Raw genomic sequence first — 12,256 nt, forward strand, 5'->3', positions numbered from 1 at the left:
CGTTTTGCGTGCTGGTCCTGGCATTGGGATGCGGGTTGCTCCAGGACTGTTCCAAGTCGCTCCGGGCTCCTGTCCCTTCGCTCCTTGGGTTGCATGCTCGGGAGTTGCTCCATGGTTCGGTTCCGTCACTCCTTGGCTCCATGCTTGGGAGTTTGGCACCGTTCCTTCGTTCAGTGGCCCAAGGCCCTGAACCTCAGGTTCCTATGGACACGTGGCATCTGTCACGTGGCACAAAGAGGGTTTAGGTTTTGCTTCGTGGTGTTATCCTATGGTAAATCACTATAGGATAAAGGGTCAAAACCACGTGCGCTACATTTGGTATCAGAGGCTGAGTCTCAGCGAGTACTATTCAATAAGATTAGGCAACTAGTCTCGTTGCATACGCAGAGATGAAAACGATGATCCAAGTGGGTACACGTTTGGTGCAAAGGGTTCACATTCGTTCCTTAGGTATGGTTTTGGTTACCTTGTTGTTCCATATTTTGTGAGCTTGAGCTTGGGCTCACAAGAGGGATTAAGTTGTTCCGTTCGCACGAGTTTGAGCTTGGGCTCGTGAGTGAGGCACATTAGCAACTTGAGGTTATACTTTGAGTTGGCAGGATTAATGTTAGCCTATCGGTGGTTCCATGAGTTGTTCCAATGGTTCCATGAGTTGTTCCTTGTACCATGGGTTTAAGTAAACTTTCCCTAGGTTTGCTATGAGTGGCAAATAGGCTGGTCCGTAGCTGTTTAGCACAGCACTAGTGGATCCTTCTTAGGCATGATTACAAGTGGATCAATCAAGATTATAGGGATTAGTTTATTGGTTCAAGTAATCATTGCCGTGCTCTCTCATAAACTTTTCTTGGATTGGATTGAAGGCAGTGCGAAAGCAAGCTTGAGGTTTAGTCAAAGATGAAACCGAAAAGAGAGTTGTCGGGGACGAAGGATCAAACACGTAAATCATCTTCTCTTCTTGGAGAGATGATTTGCAACGAGGTGTTAACTCATTGCTCGTGTTCATATCATGCAATCAAGAGTCCCTACCTTGATGCATGTTGGAAATGATGGTCTTGCAAATGATGAGTTGTGGGATGGATAGCGGTGAAGCGCTATACCATTTTGTCTAGGCTTGTTATTGAAGACTTGGGTTGCAATGCTCAATTCTTTTCTAGGGAACCTTGTTATTGCTCCTTGAATAGCTTGGTATTGGATTAGTGTTGAGTTTGGTCGGATAGAGAGTGGCATGAGCTTGTCTGTGTTGTGAACAAAAGTTGGTGGCGTTCAGTGTCGTAAATCTTTATCGGTGGAGTGTGGCATTTATGTTGCATTTTGTCGAATCGAGTTAACACTTGATATTCACATAAACCTTTGAAGTAATGATATGGATGTTGCTCATGGTATTGCTCAATTGATGATCAAGACATTGTGCTTTCCATATCATATCCATGTGATAATGAGCAATGTGTTTACGAAGTTGCTTGGATAAACGATAATCAACCCCCAAAGTGGTTGATGGTGAAGCTAGTCTACTTGCACGAAGTAGCATTGTACTAGCTTTGACTGGATTCTCAATGGTGGACCATTATGCTAAGCTTAAGTTGATTCCTTAGTTCCTTGGGTTTGCCCATAAGGTGTTAGAAAGGGTTATAGCATTCTCTTGCTATAACTTGTTGGTTGATCCGTTAGTACTTGGAATAGATTGTTGGATGGAGAAGGTGTGTAGTTGAGACATTGACATTGCTAGCACTTGTGTTAGTGGAAGTAGCGTTGTTATTTCAAGTGATGAGGATTTTCCTTGGACCTTGATTTTCTATGTCATTTTTCTTGTTAGTGTTTTGGCTTCACATTGGATCCTGAAAGTGGTTGAAGAAGAGTGTTAGTGCAATGTAGATATCCGAAGATGTGGTATTCGTGATCAAGCCTTGGATGTTTACTTTGCATTTTGAGGATGTCGGTGTTGGATGTTGAAAAATGGGCAAAAGAGATGTTCGAGGCTTAAGCATATTATGGGTCATAAGAATTTGTGTTGAGGTGAACTATGTGAAGTTGTTAGTAGGAGGAAGTTGGTTGAGTCTTGAAAGTTTGCATTTCTAGATTGAGAGTTATTCTTTCTCTAGGATGGAAAATTTTCCACAAATTTTCTTAGACTTTTCCAATGGCTGATCTGTTGGTCACTTTGGCCGAAAACCATTCCGTTTTCGTAAGCCAGTACAAACTAGTGAAGGGGTTGGAGTTGACTTTGGTTGGCTTAGACCTTAGTAAGTAGTTTGTATAATGCGACCCGAAAGGGATGCTGACTTTTGGGGCTAAAGCAATTGAGTTGGATAGAGTCTGGAGTTGGTATAGAAAAGTGGCCATTGCGCTTTTCTAAGAAGGGTGACCCTTGTGCCTTTCTTCTGTAGCATTGTGCTTGGTGGCAGGTTGCACCTTGCATTTCGTTAGACTCTATGAGAGTAGTGAGCTCTTACTGATCTTGACTTGGTCTTGGTGGTCCTGCGCCTTGGCTGAGGATGGTGATGTCCAACTTAGTTGTTTAAAGTTGAGATGTTAGTACCCGTACTATAGCTTTGTCTATAAGGAAGTTGTGTACTGATATGAGTCCATCTCATGGTCTTCACTTTAGTTTCGGCTAAGTGTTGATCATGCATAGCTAGCCTCTTCAAGGCATGCTCAGAACTAGTGGCTAAATGCATTAGGTGAGCTTGTCGCGGTTGAGTTGGATTCGAGTGGTCATTTAATTTATGCTTATCCATGAACCTTATCTCATATCTGGGGTATCATGTTCATGTTAGACAAGCATATAATTGATGATATAAGTTTGGTGTTTGGGTCTTGTGAAGACAAGTTGAAGAGTGACTGATGGTTGCTTTGCAACTAGTGATTACTTGTAGACTTTGTCAAGGACTTTTGACACTTGCTTCACTCCATGAACATTTAGCAGTGGTGAGCTTGCTCTACTGGATGATGTTGCGGAGGATCGTGTCGTTAGACTTACATGGGTTTTCCATGTTGACATATCGACTCTACCTCTATCGATATCATTTGGTTGCGTTTAGTTCGTGGTGTTAGATTTCATTGAGTCTTGGACATGGTGATTCACTCCTTGAAGAAGTGTTATTTGTAACTGAGTTTTGCTGAAGGATTAGTCTCGGATATTGACTAAAGTATCTTCGACTTTGGTTAGCTTAGTTGCTAGAGAGTTTGGGTGGTGATTCACTTTGGCTTTCTTTTAGCTTTGTTTGGTATTGATGGCATTGAAGTGATGCCTTGTCGTTGACATTGTTGTTGTTGAGATTCAAGTGAGATGAGATGACTATCTTTAGGATTGATATTGAGTTTCATTAGTCTTGATAAAGATAGTGTTGATGATGTGACTGTAGCTTTATGTTATTAGCATTCGTGCATTTGCTAGTTAGCAATTGTATTGACGTTCAAATGAACTGAGTGGCAAGTTTGAGTTAGTTGTGTTCTAGACGAGATTATGTAGTAGAGGTTGAGCTTTGGCTTTTCCTTGAAAAGTGATTCAGTCATGAACTATGCTAACTCTACAAGTGGAAGAGTTAGTGATCAATATTGAAGTGATCAAATCTTTGTTGGATTTGAGTTGGGATATATTGATCCTTGATGATTCTTCTTGTGCTTGTTATGAAGTGAGTTACGTCTTGCTATAGATGGATTCATGGAGGATCATTTGGTAATCACTTGTTGAGCATAGCTTCGTTATGTTTAGCTTTTGGATTGATGCAGATATGCTCTTCATTAGCTTTGGCATTATGAAGTCTAGCTTATGGATGTGTTGAGGAAGATATTGTGGGTTGTACCATGATTTCTTCTTTAGCATTGAAGTTAGTTCATGCAAGACTTGTGATCATTGTTAGGCAAGACTTGGCTATAGGCTTCTTCGAGCTTTTGGTTCCTTGAGTTTTCGTACTTGTGATCCATTTGTTAGAAGTTGTTGGGGAAGGCATTTTTACTCATTAGCTTCGATGTTGATGTTGGCTTTCGCATCTAGCAATCATTGGTGATGATTGACTATCATCTAAGATAGTTGATTGTCCTTGTCAATAGATTTTGCTTGATTATTGTTGACATAAAATGATTTGCTGTTCTTCGGGATGGTAGATTCTTTCTTCAACGATGATTATGCATCTCTTGATTAATGGGATGGTTGATGATCTTTTATGATAGTTAGTTATTCTCTTTGATGGCTTCTAGCTTTTCGCAATACCACATGTTCTTTGTGGTTTGCTCTGGATTGGTCTCTTGGGTTTGAGGCATCCATAGGATGTTGCTGACACTTGCTTAGGCAACTTGAGTTCCTTAGTGTTGTTGGCTGGGATCTATTCGGATTTACTCATGTGATAGTTGGCATGACTGAGGGTTTGTTGGTCTTATCGCATTCATTCTGTTCTGTTGATTATTGCTCGAGTTAGTTCTGATAGATTGGGATGTTATTTCCTTCAGGTGATACATTCGCGAGCATTGTGCTTGTCAGTCAATAATATTTTGTGTTCTTTAAGTTATCTTTAGTAAGTTATTTAGCATACTGTCTGCCATCTTCGATAGTGTAGTTTCATCATTGAGTTTTCTTGATGATATACTTGCTATTGAATTTTGTTGGATGGTGATTCCTATGTTTACCAATTTTGATGATCTTGGTGGTTCCTATCTACTGTACTACTGGTTTATCAGATGATAGCTTACTTGGAATACTATTGTGTTCTAATATAAGATATAATCACTGATAATTAAGCTTCTAAGATATCATTGTCTCTGACTTTGATATTGTCCATCTATTGATCTTTAAGTTTGGGCCAGTATAGGCAGATTGGCTTCGGCACTTCGTGTGCATGGTGAAATCTCTAGTCATGGGGTAGCTACTGTCGACTGGTCACATAACCCGCCTCTCTGTCGATGTTCCTTATTCCGTTGAAAAGGGCGTGACCGTGTAAACAACTCTAACTGCCTGTTTACAGTAGTCTATCTAAACCTTACTGACGGGTTTGGTTTCTTTGCTTAGGAGGGTTGGGGCCTCTGGCTTCTCTCTCTATGTTCCTGCGGGCAGGGGCATATCACACTTTTGTAAGCTGGGTGACTCCCAGAGCAACAAGGGTGGCTGACTCCGTTGGTCATTTCCTTGTCGGCGACGGCCGGAAGGTGTCTGAGCTGGTAGCGCATCCGCGTTAGACAAAGAGGTTACCCCTAACTCATTTAAGTTGGTGCATTTCTCACATAGTGTGAGTACCGTGAACTTTTTTCTGGAGTTGTTTCCTTGGCGGTATTCTAGACTCGAGTGTGCATCGACGAGGACGTCGATCTTCCCTAGGGGGGGAGAGTGTCGCGCATGTGACTTCGGGTATCGAAAGTTACCTATCGACCAGTCCTTACGGACACTCTTACCTTACTGCCACGATGGTAGGAGGTCGGTATTGCTGGACCCTTTATTAGCCCCTCTTGTGCTAGTGGAGTTAACTAGGCATTTCGAGTGTACTTAGACCGGACGAGCATAAGGACGGAATTCCTATGTGTTATTAGCTAAGCATACTTAGCCCGGTAAGGAGTTCCCGTCTCGTTTTGTCTTGCACTTGCTAGTGACAAGAACCCTCGCGTATTGAGATTAGTCCCTCAATATCGCTACATGATAGCTTACTGTGTCTACCAAACACCCTCACTATCATGCCCTTTGTGTTAGTCTCAATTCGGTCCCAAATGCTATTTATGGAAAGTGTCTAGATTTGCTCATTTGGCATATCTACGGAATGTAGAGATCGGCCTGAACACAATGGTGTTTGTCCCATGTCCAAATTCGCAATCTAGCGCCAGTCTCTCAAGGATTGGGCCATCCATCCAGGAGTAACCATCCAAGATCCACTCTTTAGCATCTCTAAGATGCCCGCAAACATGGGGAACAACCTTCCCTAATATCCCTTTTACAGTCCTCACCAAGTCCCTTTTCTGCCCATGGCCATGTTCGCCAACACTGCCACTGGGATAGGGCCCATAGGCCCGACCACTAAGTCCCACTGTCCTCTAGAACTTCCTCACCACATGACCGTATCATTGGTCACTACACCAGAGGACCATTCCTCTTCCTTTCCATAGTCTGGGACTTTGGGACAACATTTCTGTCACTTTGTGGTTTTGACCCTTTATCCTATGGTGATTTACCATAGGATAACCATGAAGCGGAACCTAAACCCTCTTTGTGCCATGTGACATATGCTACGTGTCCATAGGACAGTGGTGTGGAACCCGAGGTTTAGGGCCCTGGGCCACTGAACAAAGGAATGGTGCTAAGCCCCCAAACATGGAGCCAAGGAGTGTTGGAACCAGACCACAGAGCAACTCCTGAGCATACAGCCCAAGGAGCAAAGGGACAGGAGCCCGGAGCGACTTGAAACAGTCCTAGAGCAACCAGTATCCTAATGCTAGGACCAGCATGCAAAATGGAGTTAAACGGAGTCTGGTGCTATTTCGGCATATTGGTGACCTAATATGAGGATATAGGTACTCCACCAGCTAGCATGGAATGGAACTTGGGCTTAGACCCAAGCCGGACGTAGAACAAAGACAGGCATGCAAGCGAGAGCTAAACTATGCCTCAGGTTTTGAGGAACACATGCTTTGGGCTTTCACCCCAAGCCTCCCTTAGTACCAAGAGTTAGTCTTTGGGACAAGCTTGAAACTTACTAAATATAGAATGGTGCTAAAATGTGAATTTGGACACAGGACGAATACTATTGTGTACAAGCCAATCTTTACATTCCGTAGATATGCCAAATCAGAGCAAATCTAGACACTTTCCATAAATAGCATTTGGGACCGGAATGAGATTAACACAAAGGGCATGATAGTGAGGGTGTTTGGCAGACACGGTAAACTATCATTTAGCGAATATTAAGGGACCAAGTTTAATATCACGGGGGTTCCCAACACTAGCAAGTGCAAGTCAACGAATGAATTTCTCTAACCAAGTCAAGTATGTTTGACTAAATAAACATTTAGGAATTCCTTCTTTATGCTCATCTGGCCAAGTGCACACACGAGGACTAGTTTCTCAACTAGCTTAGGCAGAGATTAATAATAGGTCTAGCAATACCAACCTTCTGCCATCGTGGCAGTAAGGAAAGAGTGTCCGAAAGGACTGGCCGACAGATAATTTTCGATGCCCGAAGTCACATTTGTGACAGTAATGCATTCTTTTGATCTTTTTAGTATGTTAATCATTTTCCACACTTATACTTTTTTCTAAATTTTTTAATTACTTTTTAATAATTTTAGATTTTTACATTTATTTTCAAAAAAAAACTAATTACAAAATTTTGAGGAGACAAAGTTGTAGATGCTAGGGAATTCTTAGACACTCTAACCTACCCATTTCAGACACTTGATATAACACACATAGAAGAGTAAATAGTTTAAAAATGATAAAGAAAAATAAAAACATAAAACATAATAAGGCAAAGAAAAAGAATAAAAAAAAGAATAACATATCTTGATGAAATCATTACCTCATTATCAAAGTTATTAAACTACAAAATTCACTCAAGCTCATAGACATTATTTTCCTATAGTGTAATGCCATTTTATTCTTCTGTAACATAACTCTACCATTATATTACATATTTTATGTTTTAGCACCCAAATAGAAATATAAAATTGAACAAAGGAAATTTTCTTTTTGTTTTTGTAGTGTTTGATATAAAGAGTGATTGATAATAACTGATTTAAAAGTTATGGATAAACCAGTCTAAAGGATCAAATTGAGCTAACACAATCACACATCATAGCATATCTAAAATCTCTTATACATCAACAACATTCCTAAACAAGGACAATGTTGATAACTCTAAAAATACACACTTCTATTAACTAAAAACACAAACTTCAAAGAAAAAGAATAAATCTAAAGTAAAATTAGAATACCAAACCATACACAGAATTCTCTTGGGCATTAAACCTGCGATGCCGTCCTCTAAAACCTTAACTCAGACACGACTTCTAAGACAACGCATTGGCTCGCTGCCTCCATATTGTTACTGGGATGAGACAAAGTCAAGGAAAAGCAAGACCTCATTCCCATTCCCATTTAGTGTACGACTTATCACTGCTGTGTTTTTCCTTCCATTCATGGATCTTCTCTCCCTCCCAAGTTTGAGTGCCTTAGTGCTGCTTGCTGCAGCTCTCTGGTTTTCTTCTACTAGAAGAAGAAATCCTCCAGGAAATCTCCCTCCAGGACCACTCAACTTGCCAGTCATTGGCTGTCTCCACAAGCTCGGCTCGCTCCCTCACATTTCACTCCACAAACTCTCCAAGAGATACGGCGATGTGATGCACTTGAAGCTCGGCAGCGTGTCCACAGTCATAATCAGCTCCGAGAGAGCTGCCAGAGAGATTTTCAAGCGCCATGGTCTCGAGTTTGCCTCCAGAGCTCCACTGATCTGCGGGAAATACTTTGAAAACGACTACAGTGGTCTAGTTTTCAGCCAATACACTCCGGAAGTGAAGCTCTACAGGAAGCTCATCAACACTCACTTGCTCTCCCCGACCAAGCTCAAAGTTTACGATGGAATCCGTCGCGAGGAGCAGTGCCGTCTCGCTCGATCTCTCAGTTACGAGCGAGGGAATCCGGTCCTCCTGCGGCAAAAGCTCCACAACATGAACATGAACGTGATAACTTACATGCTATTCGGGAAGCGCTTCTGTGGACACCACAAGAACACTGCGAATGTCGACGAGTTCCTACGACGAATGTGCAAGCGATCGTGGAGACGGTTAGGCTGGCTGGAGTTTTCAATGTGAGCGATTACATCCCTGGAATTCGCTGGCTGGACGTCCAAGGCCTGGAGAAGAAATACAAGCAGCTCATGGACCGGATAAACAGGCACCTCTTGTCGATCTTACGAGACCGGCAAGGGGATCCTCCGGTTTTCACCAGCGACGAGCCCATGGCTTTCATCGACGTGCTCATCTCGATGGGAGAGAAGCTCTCAGACACCACCAAAATCACACTTCTGCTCGTAAGTTTCTCTTGGTCAAAGTTGTTCTTCTTTAACGCTGGATGAATCCCACAGGACATTTTGCTGGGTGCTGTGGATACTTCGGCTCTCTCGCTGGAATGGGCCATGGCCGAGCTTCTCCGGCATCCAGCCGAATTCTCGAGAGCTCGGAGCCAGATTGATGCAATTGTCGGCAAAGAAAAGCTTGTGGACGAGTCGGACATCGCAAAGCTTCCATACGTCGAGGCCATAGCCAAGGAAACAATGAGGCTCCGGTCAGTGGCTCCGCTAGCTCTTCCCAAGATCGTCCAAGGAGGCCCAATCGAGCTCGATGGCTACACCCTCCTGGACGGGACTGTGATCTACATCAGTAGCTACTCGATCGGTCTGGACGAGAGGTTTTGGAAAGATCCTCTTGAGTTTCGGCCGCAGCGTTTCATCGACTTGCCAGACATCGATGTCTTTGGCCAAAATTTCAACTTACTTCCGTTTGGAACAGGGAGGAGAGTTTGTCCCGGTGCAAAGCTTGGATTTGATGCTGTCCAGATGGGTATTGCAACGCTCGTTCAAGGATTTGACTGGAAGCTGGATGGAGATCTTGATGATCCGGCAAAGCTGAACATGGATCAAACATTTGGACTGGTTTGTCAAAAGAGTCAACCTCTTGTGGCTATCCCAATCCCGAGGCTGGATTCTCACGTTTACTAGAAACATTAGCTCATACCAGCTTGTTTCTTCCATAAAGTTTGCTTCCTCTCCAGGAAACTATCATAATTTCGGGTGTGACGCTCGAAGAACTATCATGATTCAACCATTTGGTTTTCTAGCCTTTTAATGATACAACTGATCAATATAACAATGTATCAATTCATGTGGAAGAAAAGTAATCTAAAAACGTCTATCCAGGATCAGTTGTGGAGGTAAGAGTTTATCCTAGTTTAGATGGTGGATGTGGAAATAGATATTTTCTAGAAATGGTGGAAGTGGATATAGAAAGATATTGCATGAAATGGTCACCTCCCAAATAGGCGACCAAAGAAACTCGTGGAAGAGTTTGATTCCAAGCACTACCGCCCGAGCTTATCTTTGGAGCGTGGCTCTTTCGATGTGTCCTTGCCACAAACTTTGCATCGCTTGTCCACCCATCCAGTTTCAACGTACGCACCCTTCACTGATTGATCACGCAATACCTTGGCATGAGGACGAAAATGAAAAGACCCGAGGAGAAAAAAACACTCAAATAAGAAAGGGACTTGTAAATACCATCGATTGATTCTTTGAAGAAATCCTTGTAGGTGCCACCGATCTTCCGCCTCAGAGCTGCGTACTGCAAAAGTCAAGAAGGGAGAGATGAGAAATTCGCACGCATTGGATGTTTTTTCTCAAAGATGTTTTTTCGTACTTGCTCTCGGGACATTTTCTCGCCCGACTTTGTAGCCTGACGAGCCTCGTCGATCAAATCAGCGTCCCTCTCCGACCTTGCCTGAGAGAAATCCAGCGCGTCGGTGATGCTAGTCAGAAGCGATGTCTTCTCCTGCTTCTGTTCACTCCCCTCGCCGGGAGGAGTTTCATCCTTTCTATCCTGTGCCAGAAGAAATATACTAACTTTTTTGTGGGGGCTGTGATTAACTTCCCACTGCTGCTGCTTGATCGATCTGCCAAGAAAACTCCCCTTTGTTGCTGCAACCGAAGCTGCCGCCATTAGCAACAAGAAAAAACGAAAAAAGAAGATGACCAACTTTGAAAGAATCGGACTGGCTTAACATAATAATAAAAAAGATATAGATAAAATACATTAACATAACAAATAACCACAAATATTAGAATATTCATGCATCCTGGGAATATCTATTCCACATAGATGTATATATTGAATCGAAAACGTGTAATTGTTTTTTAAGTTATCATCTCCATTTTATTAATTAAACAAATTTATTGATTGATTGATAGTTTGCACATACAGCCAAGAAAGGAGCCGTGATCAGGAGGAAGACAAGATGCAGCTTAAGTTTACACATACAGCCAGGAAGGGAGCCGTGCTCAGGCGGAAGACATGATGTGACTTAACTTGCATTTGCATCCAGTTTCATGCTTGACTACACAACTATCAAAACAATATATAGATAGATAGCATGATTTGGAGTGTCTTAAGCATGCTAGAGTTGGGGCTTTGGAAATGCCTCAATATCGATATCAATGTCCAACATTTTACTTCTTGAAAGCAAAATTGGCTTTGTGCTCAAAGTGGTGAAGTTTTATGGAAATGATAATTAAAATCAACTTGCAATGATGGTGGGTTGGTAGAAAAAAATTTGCCCATGAGGAACTTTATAAATTAGCTGGCAGATATGAAAGAATCAATAATCCCATATGATAAATAGATCCATGGTTTGCAGCAAACTTGTTAGGTGCTAGAATCATACAAGTTGGTCAGGAGCACTGATGCTGGATTTGCATGACGATTATTATTAACACTATTTAGAGTGTTAAAATTTTAAGAATGTAAGAAGAATTTTTATTTTAAGTTGTTCTGAGCTTAAGCAGTGGAAATGCTAGCTAAGCTCAGTACATTTTTTTCATTGTCCTGAGCTAAAGCTGGGGTGTTAGCTAAAGTTTGGTTTTCTACAGCAACAACTATGCTGTTTTTTAGGGCTGTAAATGCAGGAATAATAAAACATTATTATTATTTTATAATTTACACCAACAATTTCCTTCTCATTCCATCTAGATAAATTTTTTTTTCTGAGTTCCTGGCAGTGTCATGAGGAAAGGTATGGTAAATTTGGCCTATATGTTTATTTTTTTGACAAAGATACTTTTATAGTAACTTTTCTTTTAAAGTTAAATAGAATAGAGCAGAAAAGTACAACAAACTTTTTCCTTTGAGATGATAGCTGGTTTTGAATTTTGATTTAGAAGACATTGTTCTTAAATTACTCACGGCACTTTTATCCTTGAGAACCAACATCCAGCTCCAAGTTATTATAGGAAGTTACAAGACAATCGTCTATGCCATATCACACCCATAGTCAACATTCTTGAAATTGCGCTGGAGCACACACTCCTCAAAGTCCCCAGCATCGTTTCTGAACTGGAGCCTCAGAGGCTCGATCCGCCAGTCGATGCTCAGCCTCCCGCCCTTGCAAACTTCCTTAAACTCCTGGAACTTCTTCGAGTTCCCGCAGTGCACGGGAGTGGTCTGGCCTCCCGTGCAGCCGTGAACTCCCTCCACCGATATCCCACACACTGGAATCTGGCACGAGCTCCTCCCACAC

At 42.1% G+C, this 12,256-nt stretch overlaps 3 protein-coding genes across 3 annotated transcripts; 2 read left to right on the forward strand and 1 right to left on the reverse strand.

The window, feature by feature from the left end:
• The first annotated feature begins 7,947 nt into the window (after window positions 1-7,947).
• On the forward strand, window positions 7,948-8,784 carry LOC112351068 (cytochrome P450 71B22-like). Its single transcript, XM_024688228.1, has one exon. It carries the CDS (start codon window positions 7,948-7,950, stop codon window positions 8,782-8,784), a length of 837 nt encoding a protein of 278 aa, XP_024543996.1.
• LOC9654448 (flavonoid 3'-monooxygenase) lies at window positions 8,033-9,892 on the forward strand. The gene is made up of 2 exons (XM_024688442.1): window positions 8,033-9,002; window positions 9,057-9,892. The coding sequence occupies exons 1-2, from the start codon at window positions 8,850-8,852 to the stop codon at window positions 9,687-9,689; spliced, it is 786 nt and encodes a 261-aa protein (XP_024544210.1). The 5' UTR covers window positions 8,033-8,849; the 3' UTR covers window positions 9,690-9,892.
• A 54-nt stretch (window positions 9,893-9,946) lies between these two features.
• Window positions 9,947-10,716, reverse strand: LOC9654449. Its single transcript, XM_002983261.3, has 3 exons — window positions 10,384-10,716; window positions 10,245-10,308; window positions 9,947-10,152 (listed from the first exon to the last, which is right to left on the reverse strand). The coding sequence occupies exons 1-3, from the start codon at window positions 10,681-10,683 to the stop codon at window positions 10,049-10,051; spliced, it is 468 nt and encodes a 155-aa protein (XP_002983307.2). The 5' UTR covers window positions 10,684-10,716; the 3' UTR covers window positions 9,947-10,048.
• Window positions 10,717-12,256: the final 1,540 nt, after the last annotated feature.

This window comes from Selaginella moellendorffii, unplaced genomic scaffold, assembly GCF_000143415.4.
Source record: "Selaginella moellendorffii unplaced genomic scaffold, v1.0 SELMOscaffold_57, whole genome shotgun sequence".
Taxonomy (NCBI): domain Eukaryota; kingdom Viridiplantae; phylum Streptophyta; class Lycopodiopsida; order Selaginellales; family Selaginellaceae; genus Selaginella; species Selaginella moellendorffii.

Coding starts and splice junctions, on each gene's coding strand:
- LOC9654448 (XM_024688442.1), top strand. CDS start 8,850: ATGGACCGGATAAACAGGCACCTCTTGTCGATCTTACGAGACCGGCAA. Junction 9,003..9,056: donor CCAAAATCACACTTCTGCTC/GTAAGTTTCTCT, acceptor TGAATCCCACAG/GACATTTTGCTGGGTGCTGT.
- LOC112351068 (XM_024688228.1), top strand. CDS start 7,948: ATGCCGTCCTCTAAAACCTTAACTCAGACACGACTTCTAAGACAACGC.
- LOC9654449 (XM_002983261.3), bottom strand. CDS start 10,683: ATGGCGGCAGCTTCGGTTGCAGCAACAAAGGGGAGTTTTCTTGGCAGA. Junction 10,309..10,383: donor AGAAAATGTCCCGAGAGCAA/GTACGAAAAAAC, acceptor TGACTTTTGCAG/TACGCAGCTCTGAGGCGGAA. Junction 10,153..10,244: donor CTTCAAAGAATCAATCGATG/GTATTTACAAGT, acceptor GTGATCAATCAG/TGAAGGGTGCGTACGTTGAA.